At 39.8% G+C, this 19,875-nt stretch overlaps 1 protein-coding gene across 2 annotated transcripts in view; it reads right to left on the bottom strand.

Annotated features, from left to right (window-relative positions):
- Positions 1-19,875, bottom strand: part of LOC100649366 (plexin-A4) — a 421,249-nt gene that overhangs the window by 308,064 nt on the left and 93,310 nt on the right. For both annotated transcript variants that reach the window (XM_012312042.3, XM_003393269.4), the window contains exon 2: positions 910-2,191. In XM_012312042.3, the coding sequence (XP_012167432.1) occupies positions 910-2,082 (1,173 nt within the window). In that variant the 5' untranslated portion in view covers positions 2,083-2,191. The remainder of the gene's footprint in view (positions 1-909; positions 2,192-19,875) is intronic.

Below are 19,875 nucleotides of genomic sequence, written 5' to 3'. Positions count from 1 at the left end.
GGCTGCCTTGACTTTGATCCTGCATCTACAACAACGCGCCATGATTTCGCTTTTATCATTGAATTCGCTTTCCCTCCCTCTTTGGATCGTCTGTTCTTGACTCGCGATTTATACCGACCAATTCGAAGCTACGAGTAAAATATGCCACTCGAACGTTGTGATTTATGCGGGATTTTGCTAAAAATGAAAGGAAAAGAAAGAGCGAAATGTCAATGGAACGTAACGTAGATAAGCGGCTGGAAAGTTGCCTAGAAAATGATACAAAGGCAAGTGTTCTATTTGGTCCTTTCTTGATTTGTAGATGTACAGGAACGATTTATAGACGTAGCCATTTTTCCTAAAAAGAAAAATGCTGGTAGGCAGATATAATTTTTAATGTCTCAACCGGAAGAGACAAGTTAGTTCGTCACTCACACGTCACAACACGTGCTCCACGTGTTATATAATTTATTATACTGGGCAATATTTCTAATAACGTTGACTTGTGAATAATTTCATATACGTATATTCTGTATCGAAAGAGGAAAATTATACGACTTATCAGATATCTTAGCGCTGGAAAGATCAGCATCGTACTAAGTTCTATTGCTTAAAATACTGTTCTTTTCGCTAACAAGCTGGCCAGTCGTAAGCAGTTAAACATTTTTCTAAACGAAAGAAACACGTCCACTCGAAAAGTCATATTCGCGCCTTATCCGACATTTCGTTCGCGGCATTTGCTATCGTAACGTTTGGCGAGCACGTGTGTTCCGCTATTACATTTTTATGATTCGTCGGAAACCTCGTTCGTAGAAAATCACTTAAGCCCACGTTTCGCCTATATATATACGATTTGAAAAGTCGGCGGATGAGAGTAACGTGGATCGTAAAAGAGATCGGTGAAAGAAAAGTACAGAGAGAATCGCTCACCGTTAAGATGCACTTGTGACTTGGAGAGATGTATTCCAGCCCCCGATGACCCTCGCCGCTGAAGCACTTCTGTATATTGGTCATGAACTTCCTTCTTATGGCCTTCAACGAGTAGACACAGAGCGCGGAATGCTCCTTTGGTATGTCGCTGTGCGTGCTGTTGCTCTCCGAAAAAACCGCGAACAACACGTCGTCCTGAGCGGTGATGCCTAAATCTCCGGCTAGAACCGAGCCAGCCTTGCCGACGTACGCGGCCTGCACCAGATTATAATACGTGCCATCGTTGGTGCAGTTGATCGGTATCTCGGTGTACGAGTAGTAATGCTCGTCGTCGTGACAGACTCGAACCAGCTTCGATATGAATACCGCGGTATCGGTGTTCTTCATCTGCGTGGTCATAAAATAGCTGAAGCCACCGCTGCTGAACCCGTACACATAGTTGATAGGATATCTTTCGCGCGACAACGAGTTCACGTACATCCTGGTACCGGTGGTGACGGCAGCTTCCGCGATGTTCAACATTCTATCCTTGTCCAATGATCTGGAGCTGACCGCGGGAACCTCCGATCGGTACGGCGAGTTACCGGTGAACGTTACACCCACGTACATCACTTGCGAAACGGGTGGATTCGGTGGTCCGGGCGCGATAAACGCCACCGTAGACGCAGTAGCGTTGTTCGCTACCACGGCCTCTTTCACTTCTTGCACCACGTCCGAGATATTGTGAAGGTTTCGTACTCTGCAGGTGCCCTGGGACAAACTTCCGCACGAGATCAACCTGGTGGTCGTGTAGTCGATCACTAACGCCTTGTTCACGTTGTCCACTAGCCTCGTTGGCGTTTCACGGGGACAGTCGATCATCGAACAAGCGGTCGAGTCGCCTTTTGGACCGGTAACTTCCTTTACGACGAGACTCAAGTCCGGCGAGAGTTGATACAACCGATTCACCGCGCCCACGTAAACTCGACCGGTGTTCTTGTCCACGACCAGATGGTTCATGCGTTTCACTTCTGGATCGTGGAACCTTTGTACTATGTCGGCTGGCGTCGAACGGACCGGCAGCCGGGGAGACAACAGCACCAGGATCGACAGGAGCAGGCGAAGTTGCTGTTGATGCGACAGCATCGATCCCATCCTCGTCGATGATTCGCTGCTGCACGGGAAGACTAGCATCTTACTACTCTACTTTCTACTGCTACGCGGGACACGATCCGTCACTACTTCCTTCTTCGTTGCGCCCGGGAATCCTCGCAAAGGCGTCTTCCTCGAGCCTCTCCCAGACCTGCCAACAAAACCGCAAAGAAGGTTTAGTTTATATTCGTGTCTTTTATTCGTCAATCAAGTAGTACACATTTTTATTGAGAAAAGTCATGGTCAAACTATCACAGTATCAATTACTATTATTTGTCTTAAGAATTTGGCTTTTATAAAATTTCGCCACTTTATCAACTATTTTTAAAGGATTTATATCCTTTGACTCGACAGATCTCATCTTCATTTTCAACTACGATATATTAATATTCTGCAGTTTAATCAGAACGTGATATGAAAACCAGAGCACAAAAAGCAACGCATCCTTTGCTGCGATCTTTATATGATTTTACTGAAACTTTTAATCAGTAAGCGTGCTTATTTTCATCGTTCTATGAAAAATAAGCCAGCAGATCCGTGTCTCTTTGCTTAGACGTATTCTGATAGGAACACGCTAAAACTCCATTTTACGTTCTGCTGCATTTAAGACTTAGCATACGAGAACCGAACTACCGATCGGTAGTTTTAGTGCCCCTGTACCCATTTGCATTTTATGGAGTAACAGGGAAACGGAGCGTGAAACGCTCGTTCCTGAAGTTTACACTGTAGCCGCGAGAAAGAAATAGGGAACGTTAAAGAAACGTGTGGTATTAATTTCAGATAGAACGTAAAGTCTAGGAATTTCTCCCTCGTTATCGCGTTTAGTACGCAAACGCGTGTAACCAAACGGGATAACAAGGCTCGTGTACTTTCTCGAATGTTAAAAAGAGTTAGTTAGGGAACTTAAACGACGCGTTGTAAAGTGAATATATCGTTTACGCGAACAGGCGGAATCGCTGAAAGCGTATAAAGACGTCTTTAACGAAGACCGGTCTTAAATCAAAGGCACCTAGCATTTTCGCGGACGCAGACGCCACGTTTAGCGTGACTATACGGCTGTTTTACATTAATTGCGAGTTAACAGCGGACCAACGACACCCTGGACACGACACACCTTACAACGCGGAATAATTGCTTCGATTATCTCTTTACACTCTTGACGAATCAAGCGTGTGCTTGCACGCGAGTGCCTTACCAGACAACTGATATTGATAATAACGTTATTTCACTGATAAAAATGTAAACTGGGATGATAAGTGCGTTACGACTTTTATTGCTGGTACTGCAATTCCGTATCAGATCTTTCATAAAGTTCCTGGTAAAGTGTAAGGAACATTCGATGTATCTTCGTGGAAATAGCGTTTAAATGGTAGATTTTTCAAAAATGACATTTTTCACATTTTGACACTTTACATTGACAATGACATTTTAACACTTTGACTGTCACGTTGGTCATATATGACCGGCCACGGTTTCTCCTGTGACGCCACGGTGGTCATTGATAACCGGAGCGCTTGAACTTCTTACGATTGTAAAAATTGTATGAAAATTGACAGCTAGAGTATTTTGAATATAACCCATAAATAGAAGATACTTTAAAATAAAAAGTGCCCCATTGAACGATTAAACATTTTTATTAGGACATCAATAACAAAAAATGAAAACAAATATTGCATCTAACGGTGCACTGTGTTTGCATCCATATCTTTGAGGGGTAATCTACGGATATTATTATAAACACACCTTAGAAAATAATCGTAAACGCTGCTTTATAATTATATAATTGAAGTTAAAAGTGTGAACATACCTTACTATTATATATAGAATGAGCAAACACTGTTTACTAATATCTTTCTACACGTTTCAACAACATATTCTGGACGTTTTGCTTAAGACGAAATAACCAATGCGAATGGTTTGTTGAAATAAACGAAGCCTTGTTATAATATGTTGCTATCAACTGTTATCAAGGCGCCACGATGGTCACCCGTGACCACCAATAAGATAAACGGTCCATTGGGAAAGAATGTTGTCTTACATCATCAATTTATTATTATTTTGCGATTATATACTTGGAATAATAAAACTACTCCCGTGGCGTCCTAAGCGAAACATCTGATTTCAGCGTGGCAGTCAAAGCGTTAAGGAGGTTCAAGGCGAACAAGATGGACCTAAAAGTAACGATGCTATCGACAGATAGAATACCGAGGAAGATTAACAACGTCAGTAAAAATAAAGAGCAATCTAAAAGCTGAAAAATGCTTGACCAGCAGGAGGAGCTCGAACGCAAAAACTAAAATCAGACGTAAAAAAAAAAAGACAACAACTTAAACGCAGAAACGTGTAGAGATGAAAACAGGTAGAAAATTCCTTTCCCTTCGAGAAGGCCTGTGTTATCCAAGATGATTACTCGAGCACGCGATCGGAAAGGCTTCGTCGTTCGAAAGTTCACGAAGGACTTCCTAAAAGTCACTGCACGAAAAAGAAAAGGTGAGAACACGGGGGACAAAACCATGTAAAGAGAGAAAAGGAGAGGGGGGAGATAATAGAAAAAACCAGGTGCCTTTGAATCGGAACCCTAACGCATATTCCTCTTAATGAAATGAAACGCCTGACTTTGTGCAGGACGCGACGAAGTACGTGAGGAAGAAAAAAGAAAATGAAAGGAGAAAAAATGTTGTATACCAGGGGCGAAGGAAGGGAGTGGATGGAGAACCAGCCGGAGGAAGGGAAAGCTGTTTCTTCTGCTCGTTCCTTCTTATCGCGACGTAACGGTAACGTTCAATCGCAACAAAAACTTTCCTTATTTTCCGAACACCCATCTCAGGGCCTGTCGAGGCTCCCTTCTGCAACACGTCAATTCCAGTTTATGGGTAGAGGCGACGAAGGAAGTGGAAGTCTACCGTGTGCCCGTGTGTCCTACCTTCCTTACTTTACACGTACGTCTTCTCGTAATTGTAATTGACGACGTTGTAACAATGATTTGTGCTTTGATTGAAAAGTAGGTTTTACGAGTTGTTTTCAGCAACGCACCGCTAAAGTATGGAAATGGGAATTTGGCGCGGACATTTATTACAAGCGACCGAGGTACAGAGATGCGAACAGGCAATGAATATTTGAGGTTAGGGTGAGAAAGAAAGTTTCAGGAATATGAAACTGAAGAATCTGTTCCGCGTAGTTTGGCTGAAATGGCTGGAAGAGATTGTAAAATGGAAGAAAGGAACATGCGTACGCGAAGGTGTACAGTCGCGTGAAAAACGCAAAAGAAACGGAGAGTGTAAGTTGTTTCGTGTTGTCCAGTCATTTTCTGCTTTAAGCTTATTTTATATGCTATTTTCCATTGCAGTATATTTAACGTCCTCGACACGAACGTTAAATAAAGTCAACGATACTCTATTCTGACTTTCCCGGTTTCTAATTTGTTCTTCTATCGAATTATACGAAATTTTATTTTTGTAATAAATGCTATAAAAGATCTTTTCGTTCGACTCTTCGCATTATCACCATAAGATAAGCATTCTGAGAAATACCGGCCTCTATCAAACATGATTTAATATATTGTATGTACATTTAACATTTCAATATACAGGTTTGTATTCTTGTTTGATATCGAACTATCTTCCCACGATATAGGGGACAGATAACAAATAAAATTCTTACAGTTGAATTTTACCTTATATGCCAACTGTACGAGTACGAATAAAAGTGCTTATCGGATAAAAATGAGTCATTGATTGGCGAGTGACGACTAGTGATTAGCCGAGTTCGAAAAATGAAAAATCCATCGCTCCTGGGGAACCGATAAGCAGAATTCAAACGCATTCCATGAATATGACGTTAATGTGAAACAAGGTTTCCGTTATCAAGCTATATATCTAGAAAGACATGATTGGTCATTTTTCTGTTCAGATATCACGTTTCCGTTCGAAAATTAATCTGCCAATCAATACAGTAATCGACATTCTGACAAAAAGCGATGAGACAGATAATTACGAGCGAAGCTTCATTTTCAATCCGTTTTTAATATGAAACTCGAATACAGACCGAAGAAAGTCAGCAATTAGAAGCTAATTTCTTTATGAAATTAAACGAACAATTGTGAAGACCTGCACGTAAAACAAAGGAATTTAATTTTTCAAGGTAAGATGAATGTTCTCAGGAAGACGAAACGGAAAATGAAAAATCTCGGTTTGGTACTTCAGCATTGATATTTTCAGAATTTAGACGTTTAACGTTAAAACTTAATCCGCAATTAGCAGAAATTACGAGTAATTTTGGCAAAAGTTCCAACTATATTTCCGTATAATTAGTCATAATGAAGTTGTTCAAGTACGAATGACAGATGCAATTAGAAACGTCGATACCAATAATCACGAAAAACAGCTATTGTTTGATGGAAGTAACGCTGGACATTAGCGAAATTTCAGAAGCCACAAACTCTCGTGTACAACAAATCTAATTATTCTATTCTATGTAATACTATAAAAGGGAAGTCCATAGCATATAATTTGTAACTTGTCAATTTCGTGAAATTAAACAACAGAATTTTATACGAAAATCCGATGAGTGAATTATTCGGGACAAGAAACGTGGTTAATTACATTAAATTATATTATGATACGCTGAGCCACTTCAAATTCCAACAACCAAGTACCCATTTCTATACCTTCACTGAAAGAGTTATTTATTATTGTAGCAAAAATATCACAAAATTGCTCCGGATCTGCATTTCTCTTCGTCAAAATTTATAGAAAGTTTCGAGTATTTGTGTGTTTAAGCGTTTGATTGGTAAAGAAGCGCAACAAAATTTTTCCAGGCGAACAAAATGGTAGAACGGTTCTCCTTCGCCGAAGGGTTGAACATCGTATCGGAACGCGGTAAACGATCGAACGCAGACCACGCACGCAGTTCCAATCTTGCTCACGGAACATCCTATACGGCGTCGCGTTTCGTCCTTTTCGTACGAAGAGATGAAGGTAAACGCGGTGTTTCGAGCCTCGTACGAAGAAGCACGCAACGATCGAGCAACGTGGAAAGAGGATCGCGGCGGGTTATCCGACAAGCAGATAAGCATCGCGAGATATCCAGGAACGCGCAGTTCCACATAGAAGGGGAGCCAAGTAGCGGCAAGTATGCGTGCAAGAGCACTATGTTTGTTCCAGGTGCGCTCGTGCGAGCGCGAGAAAGATCGTAAGGAAAGATGGTTACGGTATAGTTGTTGGAACCGATATACCGAGATCGTAAATTAAAGCGTAAAGTGGCGATTGATGTATTTACTTGTTGAGAATTATTCATCAAGCTTTCGGTTAAACGCTACCCTGATAACGTAACTTATAAGTAATGAAAATGAAAAATGGTGCAATGTATTTATGTTTGTACTTGATTAAAGAAACACCATCTAGATAAACATCCTTCTTATCCTCTAACTATTATAAATAGTCCTTTACTTCGGATATTTCATATATATTCTTGCATATCATACACATGCATTCTACACAGTTTTGAACATTTTGATTTTTCATAAATGCATCAACATGTACAGCCTAGTAACAAATTGTTTCCCTTGGAGACGATGCTACAAACGAGAGTTAGGTTCGTAGGAAGAGATATACAAAATATAAAGCGAATACGAAATGACAAGGAAAGATTTTGCTGGCTGAAGATTTACACATTTGAAAATAACATAAGAAAAGATTTGAATCAAAAACGATTCTTGGAAAAAATTAACTCGTTTCTTCGTCACCAGGTGAATCAGCAACCGACAATTTTGAGAAGCTACGGTACACACCTTTTTCTACAAAAAAAAGAGAGGGGAAAAGACAGCCATAATCGCCTTCGACGTACACAATTTAAAATAAAAATTCCACTCCAAAGAAATTCGTAACGCAGGGACTCGTAAAATGAGAGCTACCCATGTTTCTTCCGCTGATTGTACGCACGAGACAAGGTGCTTTTGTTCTTCTCGCGCTATCTGATAAAAGCACACGTGCCTTTTCCTCGTGTAGTCCCATTCTGTCCGGTGTGCGACACACGCACATATCGTATGTAGGTTAAAACCGTAATTAACGATCGTTTCGATCGTCGACAGTTTTCACCGACGTATTATCCGATCTAACCCCCGAGACGTCGCGACACGAATGGGAAGGACGTTGTTTAGCTACCGCAGGGACCACGTATCTTCGGTTGGGAAACACAAACAACCGTGAAACGACACCTTAATTAGCGTGTTTACCAGAGAACCAACCGGTTGCGAGTAGAAAAGTTTCACGGATTAATCCGGAAATGAGAAATAGCGGCATCCCGAGCTCTTGATTCCGGCAAGAATCTCTAACGTAGATTTTCATATTTGCAAAAGAGGCAGAGATTGAAGAAAATATCAATTCGATTAAACTCTTAAGGTACAAATTTCTTCGATCTGACTAGTCAAAAATTAAGAATCTTTATTTTTTAGTGGAATTTTTCCTTGTCTATATGACAATATATATATTTATTTATATTTCATTAAGTCATTATTTTAATTTCATTAAGCCATTATTTTTATTTTATTACGTCATCATTTTTATTTTATTAACTCGTTAACTTGATACCAGACGGTGAGCATGCAGCGAAAGCATCGTTTCTAACTACCATGGACAATTAACTCGCCCATAAAAATAGATGGAACGTCTATAAAATATCTTCCAATGCTGCGATTGCTAATTATTCACTCGTAAAGTTAGCTATCCAACGATATTTTCCATTCTGCGTTTATAAAACAAATAATTTAAAATGTAGAACATCTAATGTAAAATCCAATAAAAATCTAATATATCTAACGAGAATCTCTATTATCGAAGAAAAATACGAAGTACTCGTAATAGACGGTAAACAGTGTCGTTAAACGCGCCATTAATACTTGAGATTTTCAAAACGACTCGCTGGAAAACGCTAAAAATCTCCTTTCATTTTTCCTACTCCTCGTTAAGCCGTAAAGTCAGCGTCGACCACGGATGGCAATTATTTTGGCGAATACTTCAAACTATCAGTGGAGATTAATCGTATCCTTCCGGAAACATAAGGAATAGAAAGCGATGGAACGAGAAACGTAATTGATTCGAGGTTTCCAGGGACGATACGGTTGATTCGAACGCGAACTACGTATAATTTCTGCGTGACGTACGCCGAAAGCGTCCAGCAGAAACGGCTGGGCGTTAATTTTAATTACAAAGTACGCGCTTTAATATGCACATTTATTTTAATGGAAAACCGACGGGTGCTTCCGTGCGATGCACCCGATAACCTTCCTACGTACCTGCTTATATTTCATCATTTTCCGCGGAACACGCGAGGAAGGCTGGGCGCTTTACTTTCATTTACTTCGCCTTTAAACCTACAAATCTCGTTCATAAATATTAGAACACTCGCAGGTCTCGTAAGAAACGCGAAGATTTGCCTAAATTATCAAGTATCATTTGCAACACATTGAAAAATTTGTTTCAAGATACTTGCAACAGTTGCTGGACTATAATAAATTCTAATTCGTTCAGAAACCATTTTTAATCGATTCAGATGGATTGTTTAATTTTGTCATTATAATGTCGTACGATTAATATCGTCAAGTTCCTTTTTTCGATTCTATAATAACAATAAGAACATGTCAAGAAAACAATATTTTATTACACATTATACAAGCTTCGCTTAAATAAAAATGATCCTTTTAGAAGACATACGAAAACTTGTATAAACAATTATACAAATCGACAGATTTTCCTTTTTCAATTCTTAATCGAAACACGTTTCCCGAAACTACGCTAAATATTCTTAACTCGCAGCAAAGAATTCAAACGTCACGGAATTAAGCAGGCCGATGCACGGCAACGCTGATCTCGATTAAGGCCACTCGAATGAGAAACGTCGGAGAGCGAAGGAAACTGTCGGGGTTCGTCGAACCGTCTGTGAAATCAAGGTCGTTCCTCGGCGAGATTCGATCCTGAAACCGGGCCAGAAACGTTCGCTTTGATCCTTCGATTGCTCGTTAGAGAATCCGCACAGATGCCAGGTGAAATGCGATCGCGTAACTAACGCCTTTGGAATTTTAAGGAGACCGCGGTAGAATGCGGTTCGGTTTTCAAGAAACGTCGGATTCTCAGGTACGAGAGAGGTTGGAGGGTGGAATTTAAATAGTCGGACGAGAAGCTACGGGTAAATTACGAGGTTGAAGTCACGTATGGTTAAAGAAGAGGCCCGTTACCAGAGAGCGAGAAACGTACCTTAAGGGGTAAACTGCTTTTCCAAGCCGCAATTCTCCGTAACAAATGCGATCATTTGGTAAACCGGAGAGTGGAGACTTTGCAGTGGGAAGGAGAAAAAGAATGAGACAAGGAAGAAACGTGGGTGGATAACGGGAAGGGACCAAAAGGGGAGCAGCACCAATTCTTTACAGTTTCTTACTGTTCCGCTCAAGGTAGCCTTCCTTTCCTGGTAAATTAAGAAATTTAAAGAAATTTGTATCCATTGTGCGTGGAGTAACACGGTAGAGCTCCGTTTATATGAAACCATTACAGAACGAATAGCTCGTACACTATGAAACATTTTGCCGATTTTCCCCATTAGCTACGATTTTTCGGTATTCATAATAGGAATTAATTTTCGCATATGGAGCATTAAGAATCATGGTGGATTTCTATAGAATTTTTCTGAATGTATCGTTATAAAAAAATTCAGTGTATTTTGCCAAGTCACGAAAACGTATCGCCGCAGAAAATATTGTTATAGCTTAATTAATTATGAAAGTAAGGGATACGCAGTTGACCCTCCAACAACGTTCGTATAGTCGAAAATCCACGTATAGTTATGAGTCTCCAAAAGCTTGGCTATGCATGTACATGTATGTACGTAGTAATCTATTGTTGACTGAAAGCTTTATTTTGCATATTACATATCTACATGCGTTTGTTATTACTGTTTTATTATAATAAAATAAATTGAAGAAAAGAAAGTTACCTACATATAAGGAAGAGAAAATACGTACACATATACATATACATATTCAATACTATATTCAATACTATACACATATACATATACATATTCAATACTATATTCATACTATATTCACTCGATACATGACTGATTTCACAACGCCGATAATATTATAAACATAGTCTGCTCGATCGTCTTTTAACAACGGCGATTTGCGGTTTTTTTTCTTTTTCAAACGTCCTTTGCTAGTCGTTTAGTTTGTTGCATGGTCACGACTTAGTATACGGACTACATACCTACATAGTATACATGTTTTCTTGGAAACTCCTACAATATTGATGGAGAAAGAAATCCGTGTGTAACCAAATCCATGTTGCTTGAAAGTCAACTGTACTTTTAAGGATTGGTATATGTAAAGGAAAAATTCTCTATGAAACGTTATACATATTTAGTATTTTAAAGTATTCTGAGTGCCTACTTGATCCATAATTTTTTTACAATTCGAAGAACTTGCAATTTTACTGTAAAAAAAAAAAATGAATATAGCAATTATATCATCGGTTCTATTTAGTATTTTTAGTATTCTGAGAACGTGCCTACTCGATCCACTATTTTTTACAATTCAAAAAACTTGCAATTTTACTGTAAAAAAAAAAAAAAAATGAATGTAGCAATTATATCATCGCTTCTATTTAGTATTTTTAGTATTCTGAGAACGTGCCTACTCGATCCACTATTTTTTACAATTCAAAAAACTTGCAATTTTACTGTAAAAAAAAATGTGAATATAGCAATTATATCATCGGTTCTATTTAGTATTTTTAGTATTCTGAGAACGTGCCTACTCGATCCACAATTTTTTACAATTCAAAAAACTTGCAATTTTACTGTAAAAAAAAATGTGAATATAGCATTTATATCATCGGTTCTATCGACAATACAAATTTCCAGGAGGGTTGCAAATTTTCTCAACTCACTAATTCTCTGCACTTGTACAATTTTAAGAAGCTTACAGTTTTGCTGTAAGATATTGTAATATTTAATTATATTAGCAACTCAATCTGTATTACAGGCTGCAAGTTTCCTCGGCTCTTTAATTTCCTCAACTTCTCCCATTAATCGCGCTAAACTAATTAAGTCCCTTTTAATTTCTCAGGTGCGCGCCGACAATTGAAAACGAGGAAAAATTGCAATTACTCGACGAACCAAGTGTTCGTCCTCGATATCTCCGGAGAATGAAGGAAACGCGGGAAGCACAATGAAAAAAACCTTTCCGAAAAAGGCTCGGAAACAGATGTGCGACGCAGCGTTATGGCCGTGTGGCAGTTAGTCAGAACGAATTTGAAACGTTCAGATATCCGAGCGGGGAAACTACCTTGCCCCAACGTGGGAAATACCTTGAGATAAACTGCCTTCTTAAGAAAACTTCCACGTAACGAATGCGATCGCTCGGCCAACTTGAATCGACCTTTTAGTTTGCGACGAAAAAAAAAGAGCAAGGAGAAAAGAAAAGTAAAGCAGAAGTAAAGAAACACGGCAAAGGAAGCAACAAAGAATGTAACGGGGGTCAGCCGAAAAAAACGATACGCGATTCCTTTAAATCTGCACAGGGTTGCTCCGCCGTGCTCTCCTCCTACGAAACTCTTCTGATTCGTCATTAAGTAAATGGCGAAAGACGAAAAAAGAAATCGTCCGGAAGAAGTTGCCGAGTAATTTAGAAAGATATACAGGGTCTTCGCTTTTCCTTCCCTGCACCATGCACGATAAGACGATTAGAAGACGTACAAGTTCTATTGTCTAAAAGCTTTCTGTTGAACCCTTTGTTACCCGAACGGATTTGGATTAGCAAAAATCTTGAACTGACAGAAGACAAGAGCGATTTTTCATGAAAATTTAACGAACACGGGTGAGGCAGCTAAGTGATATCTGAAGTAGATCAATTATTCAAGAAGGAAGAGCTATTTCTTAATTAATATCGTTAGATTAGCGGAGGATACGATAATTGTAGATTGGTTTAAGCTTAATTTTTAATTGCTTGCTTCTACTTTTCAGTAAATTGATCGACTATCTTCATTTTTACTTGCTCTGTATAGCGGAATATCAAACAGTAGCCGTTTGTCAAAAAACCTGTTTTCCTTCTTCGTCTAGTAGTCACATTGAAAGAAATCTTAAAGACACGTTACGTTAGCGAAAAACAAATATTCTTGATGTAGCGTGCAATCATTAAGACAACTTGTAGTATCAGATACTAAAAAGTACAATATAAAGTAAGGCATATCGACCTGTAACATGGCAGCTAACGTGCTAAGAAGCCTAATTTGCCGTTTCCTTACTCGAAGATCCCAAGAAAATCACACGAGTATTATTCATTTTTTAAACAGAACTATATGTTACTTTAATGGACTCAGCTGTATCGTGATTCGCGTTCAAGGAAGCGATACCGAATGACCGGGAATATTAAAGGAAAATCAAGGTCGTAGGTTAAAAACCCCTCACACACGCTATCGTTAAAATAATCGCACGATATCGCGTTGAAACGCGAATTAAAGAGACATTAAGGGAAAACTTATGACTCCAGAAACCTGGAAATTCAGCGACTTCTAAACAACACTGCGAAACGTATACTTTCCCCGAGAAAAGGTCGAGAAAAGGATAAATCAACCGGTCAGACGGAAGCTGGCGAGCATTGAACACGATTGTCTGGGAAAAGTTGAATTAATTTACTGGCGATGTAGAAAAGAAAACAAAAGAAAACGAAGGAGAGGCCAGTCTGACTACGAATACAACATTTTTCTCGAGTGCAGTCGGCTGGCTTGCGGACCTTAATGGCTCTTTAACGAGTTAAACAATCGTTAAGACTTTAAACAATCTCACCGGTTCGACTAGATTTCTCTTTCTCTCTCTTCTTTTTCTTTTTAACGACAGATTTCTACGGAGTCGCATCTCGCAATTCTAGCAAGTTCAAAGAGCTGAGTTTTGGTTTGCAAACACTACGAAACTTTTCTCAGTTTCCAGCCTCTGATCCAAACCTCTGCCATCCCTTTGGTCGGTTTACTCACCGTTTCGGACAACGTACTTCTACGAACTTAAGTCGAAACTAAGTATCCAGAGGATCCGGCGCAAAGACACGCGCCCCATGGAAACGGGCTTCCTCGTTAGCCACCATTGTTCTGACAAATTTCTCAACCGCGTTGTTATTCCACCGTATAGCTTGGATGAAAGGGTGGAATTTCGTCCTGGTGTGCTTAGTATCACGCGTATGTATCAACATCTTAATGTGAGCACAAATCTCATCAGCTTAAATCACATTTTTCATTTACATTACATCAGAATCGAAATAGAAATCAAATTGCTCCAGATTGGTCCGATCGAAGTAAGATAGGACCAGTCCTTCCTGTTTTTCTTTTTCTATTCTATTCTATTTACTTTTTTCTCACAAAAATTTCTAATCAGATAGACATCTCATTTCATATTCCAAATCCCATTTGTATTAACAAATGTTAACGTAAGAGCAAGTCAAAGAAAATGGAAAATATATAACTGTACGTTGGTTAATATTTTTGGGAACATCTGCTTCCGAAAATAAAGCGCAAGATCTATCTGGAAGACTTTCGTACACCGCTGCAAATAACAGAATGGGAACAGCAGCAGTACGGAAACCTAACACGAAACCACACCACGAAATTGTCACAAGAGAAACATCTTTACAAAGTCACAGACATCGAACCGACAACGGTGCTCACAGACCGCCGATCGATTTCTTCTTTCGTCGACACTTCGATCCCATTTCTAAACGCGGTCTCCTAGACAATCGCCGAATACTATAAATCCTTTCTCTGATCCCCGATTCTGTATCTGCGAAGATGCTTACGTACGTATCTATCCGATCTACCAGAAAATCACGTTATCCGATCTGGTTCTCTATCTGGTAGCCGTCGATCAGCATCGCGGAATGGACGCGAGAGTAGCGAAAGAAAGAAAGAGCGCAAACGAGGCAGTATCGATACCAAAGAGAAATAGCGGACAGCGGATAGTCCTAGTGGCGTGGTTCGTAGCGATGTTTGCCCATTTTTCCGGTCATGATGAGGCCTCTCTCTCTCTTTATAAAGGCGTTCAGTCGAAGGTGTACGCAGTTGGACTGCTATAAGCGAAGACGAGAGAGCGATCGAAGGTGAAACGAAGAAAGAGAAAGGTGGAAGGAGAGTAGGAGAAAGACTACGAGGAGCGTCGTGCCGCTCGGCAAAGGCCATTTACCGGTGACAGAGACAAATAGAACCGGGTACGTTCTAGGGGGGTCCGTGAGAGAGAAGCCGCGTGTCGTCTAACTAACAGAAGCAGAGAGGACAAGAATGAGAGAAGTCCCTCAGTCGACGAGGATCGAGAATATGGCCATAGTAGGAGGAACGAACGACCCTCTGTACGAGCAGCGCAAGACGATGAATTCCGTCACGGCCTGGCCCTCGTGCCAGGTCCGTGACTCGATTCTTCAGCGCCCTTTTCCTTGTGCTCTCTTTTTTTTCTCCTTCTTCCCTACCGTTGTTAAGTTCTAACAGACGAGAAACATACAGTGGGAAAGCTCGTGATTACTTTTCCATCGTGTTTCTTTGCGTTTGAGGATGCACGCAACATTGAACAGACTGAGGATTAAAAGTACAGCTGATGAGATGCGACTATTGTGATAATAAATTAAAATTAAATTTACTAAATAATATATAATAATAAAATTTGAAACCAAACCGAAAGATTGTAGAGATGAGAGACGGTCTCGTTACAATTATTAATATATATAACGAATAATTAATTATTATTCGCAAAGCGTATTATGTTTACCATAAATATCTTGTAACTTCTTACGTACACATTTTCAAATTCGTTTCAGATTTTACGAATATAATCAGGATAAACTTATCTCGTTACAAGTGTTAATGAGATTTCAAAATGCTTTGTACAATGTATACGTAAAAGATTTCTAGCAGCATTCGACTACTTGCACGAGCCACGCCATAAATTCCCCGTAAGTACACGAAGACGCACCATCTACATATCAATTATTACTCTATTATTATCAAGCCTGGCATATGCACGTGTTCCGACAACACCCAACACGCGTCTTCCTTTCCACTCTATCCGCCTCGCTCTTTCCTCCTTTGTCTTATTCTCGCTATCACGAGGTTCAATAATTTCGTTGCAATTAACGCATTCATCGTGCCCTTGGGCCTTGAACGGAACGCAGCATCGAGAGCAAAAACTGGAAGGTATACCTGAGCAATGGACGAGTATCGAGTAGAAGGAAGAAGAAGAGGAAGGAAGGAGAAACGAGGAAACGAGAAGGATACGAAGGGATCCGTCGAGGCACGTACACGTTCGTCGGCCTTCTCTTCCTTAACCTGAATATGGAAGAGAGGTTGTGGATGCCGCACACGGCTCGCCGGGAATGCGGCGTGTCGTTGCCCCGGCGCAAGTTTTAGGCGCAAACCGCCGGTTCTTTTATTAAAAATCGCCAGCTGCCCGAAACTTTCTATCAAACAGCGATTTTTCTTCGCTACGTTCGCGTTTCAATGTGGCAAAACAGCAACACATGATTAAACCGAATTAATCAGTTAATATACTTTCACCATTCGTCTTCGTGAATTGAAAACATAATAACATCGTATACACATAAATGGTGTACATGATTAATGCACACTAATATACATAACTGATATGTATTAGTATCATAATAACTATACAACACAAGCGCTTATTATGTAGATAGCTTTATGTATATCACGAATATTTTTATTCCATTGGTAGTTGCCTTTTTATTACGAGAAATCTATAACAAATTAGTTATAACACGTTTAGAAAATTTTGTACATTAATCGTTAACATGGTGCAGCGATAAGTCGTATTTGGAAGCAGATTTTCCTTCTGTTTAGTGAAATGGGAATTTTTTATTACGCGTAGAATGATAGAAATTGGAAGCTCTGATGTAATTATGACTGGATTAATGTAAAATACAAAGTGGTACGTTAAACAGTAACTTGCTCGAAACTTATTAAAATAAGCTTATGGTCCAAAATTTCGAAATTTAATCCCTCGAATTACCGGTAAGCAACTAACAAAGGTGCTCGTACGAATACACTTTACAAACATTTCCAAAATACGATCTGAGAAGAATTTGCTGCAATATAAAACGATACGGTCCATAGTAACTTTTATTTTAATATGAAACACAGAATAACTTTCAATATCGATAAATAGAAAAGTACAGAAATTGAACAACTTTAGAAAACAACGATAACAAACAAGTACATTGCCTCTATTTAACCTACGCATATCTTGTCGTATGTATCCGTCTGTAGCCGTATCACCGAAAAGATTAAAGCTTGAAAACAAATAGAGACGTATCTACTAGCGATCGTTGAAAAATTAATTTCCCATGTAAACGGTGGAAAATGCAAACGCGGCTTGGTGAAGGTAAGAAGTTGTCGTGAGAACGATTTGTTGTCCTGTAGGAAACTGCATTAGATAAAACACACCAACGCAGGGCAAAAGGGACGTTTACTGTCCGAGCTGGCATGGACCGACGTTTCATGAAACATAAATGCCGGTGTATCCATTTGCTCGAAATCCCGGGCGGGTCGTTTTCGCCGTCTCATTTTCTATACTCCATTACTACTGTCATTAAACCCCTCGGCTGGCCATCGAAAATCCCAAACCTACCGACCGCCCCTCTAGTACGCGTTACTCCGCGACGTTTTATTACGATTAAGAGTCTCGCTAAAACACGCCGTCCAAACAGATAGATAAACGAGGAGACAAGGAAAATAGAGGGTGTGGATCCTAGAGAAACGTGGCGTGGCTCGATCACCGCGCTAGCAGATGTTCCCGGGGCTGAAATGGGGCTCGAACATCGAAATTCGAAAGCAGAAACGCGCAATGCGCCGCCAGGGGATCCTGGCGCCCCGCTCCAGCCAACTTATAGTTTAAGGGTAGAAACGAACCAAGGAGAATGTGAACTCGCCGGATAGAGCGAGAAGAACGAACATGTGCGGGATACATGCATATACAGGGTGTCCTGTAATATGTATATTCTATGAAATTCAATGAAAGTAGAAATTACTGTGGATCGTCTCATTTCATTTAATGTAATATATTTTCTGCAGCAAGGTCGTATTTTATTAATATCAATTATTCTTCTGTAAAGGATATTAATGAAACGTTGCTAAAATCATTTGAAACCACTTATTCAGATCATACTTTGATATTGATTTCACTTCTATAACGGATTCTGGCGAAACACTGCTGGGATTAAAATTCTTTTGGAATTTAATCAACGATCAATTTAACGAAGATAATCAAACATCAACTAACGCGACACAAACACTGATAAACAAACTGAGATAGATAAAACGATACACCAACAGTGGCAAAATCACCTTCCTGTTTATACCGCGTATTAAATTTTCTACTAATTGTGTTATTAATTGAAAATCAGTACCACCAGTGTTATCAAATATCAGACGACATAACGCAAAATTCATTATACCTCATAAACGAGCTGAAACAAAGCATACGCCATTGACCAAAATTCTGAAATCACTTTCCTGCTTGTATCGTGTATTGGATTCTCTATTAATTCTATTATCAATTGAAAATCAATATTATTAATGATTTCCTTGATTTTCGCACAAATAACAAGTTCTCTCTAAAATAACCTTACTTTAACAAATTCGAAAACCTTTCCTTCACGTTGAATGCAATCTCAGGCATTCTTTTTCATTTCTTAAACTCCACGAGACGCACACACATGCCAAACTTTCGATCGATATTTCTACAAACTTTCTAATTGTTCCCAAATAACGGGTCGACTCTTCATGGAAATTATTGCCATACGTTACAGGACACCCTGTATGTAACACCAAAAGGGAATCTAAGTGGTACGCTGGGGCTCGTGGCGACTAGGAGAGATGAGGCAGGGGTGTGTTGCTGTACAAGACTCTCGGTAAGCTCGATGCCTGTTAAGTTTCTCGTGTATTATATCGTGTGCCGAAGCCCCGAGGGACGTCCAAGCTTTGGGGTTCGCCAAGAGGATCGACCCGACCCGTACTGTTCACCGACGTCCTGCTTAAACTCTGCGGAGGAAAGGGGGAGCGAAACACCCTTCCTAGTTTTCGAGGGTGTTGCAGGGGGTTTTGGGTTGGTAGGAGAGCGGGACAGGCGACGAAACCCAATGGATCGCCGAAAATGCACGACCCACAAACACGTCGCGCGAACAAAGAACATTGTCGGGCCGAAATAATTGCGCTACTGTCGGTAATAATGCGGCCAGATGCCTGCGTGCGGATCTACCCCTACGTTTTCCACGGAGGCCAAAGGGGACATTAAATTCGATGAACTCCACCATTTCTACGTTTTACCCTTATTTCTTGTTACTCGTTGTACGAATTTATTACTTTATCTTGCAAAGTTAACAAAAATCGCAATGCAAATTCTGTTTCAAGGCTACCGGGCTGGAACAAAACCAAATATCTGTTGCTTTATTTATCGTAGCGATAACGCGGATGGATGTTGATGGAGTTGAACCAGATTTCTGTATAAAACGTGTATAGGCAGGTTTCTTTTAGATTCTAAAACGTCAATTGCGAGAACAGGAGGATCTTTGGTAAAATTATGCGAAGGTCACAAGAGAGAAACGAGCACATTTTTGTCGATTTTTCTATTTTAACGTCGATGCGTGTTAGGAGATTCGATGAAGCGAACAAAAATTTGAATCTCATCCGTGGTATCGTTTACAGAATGCACGAAAGCAAAGAATAGCAATTATAAATTGAAATGATATGATATGATATGATGACAAAATTGAATGATACAAACGTCGAAAATAATTAC

Source organism: Bombus terrestris, chromosome 1 (genome assembly GCF_910591885.1).
Source record: "Bombus terrestris chromosome 1, iyBomTerr1.2, whole genome shotgun sequence".
Classification (NCBI taxonomy): Eukaryota; Metazoa; Arthropoda; class Insecta; order Hymenoptera; family Apidae; genus Bombus; species Bombus terrestris.
The sequence above is the reverse complement of the archived record's forward strand: the minus strand, read 5'-3'. Positions and strand labels throughout refer to the sequence as shown.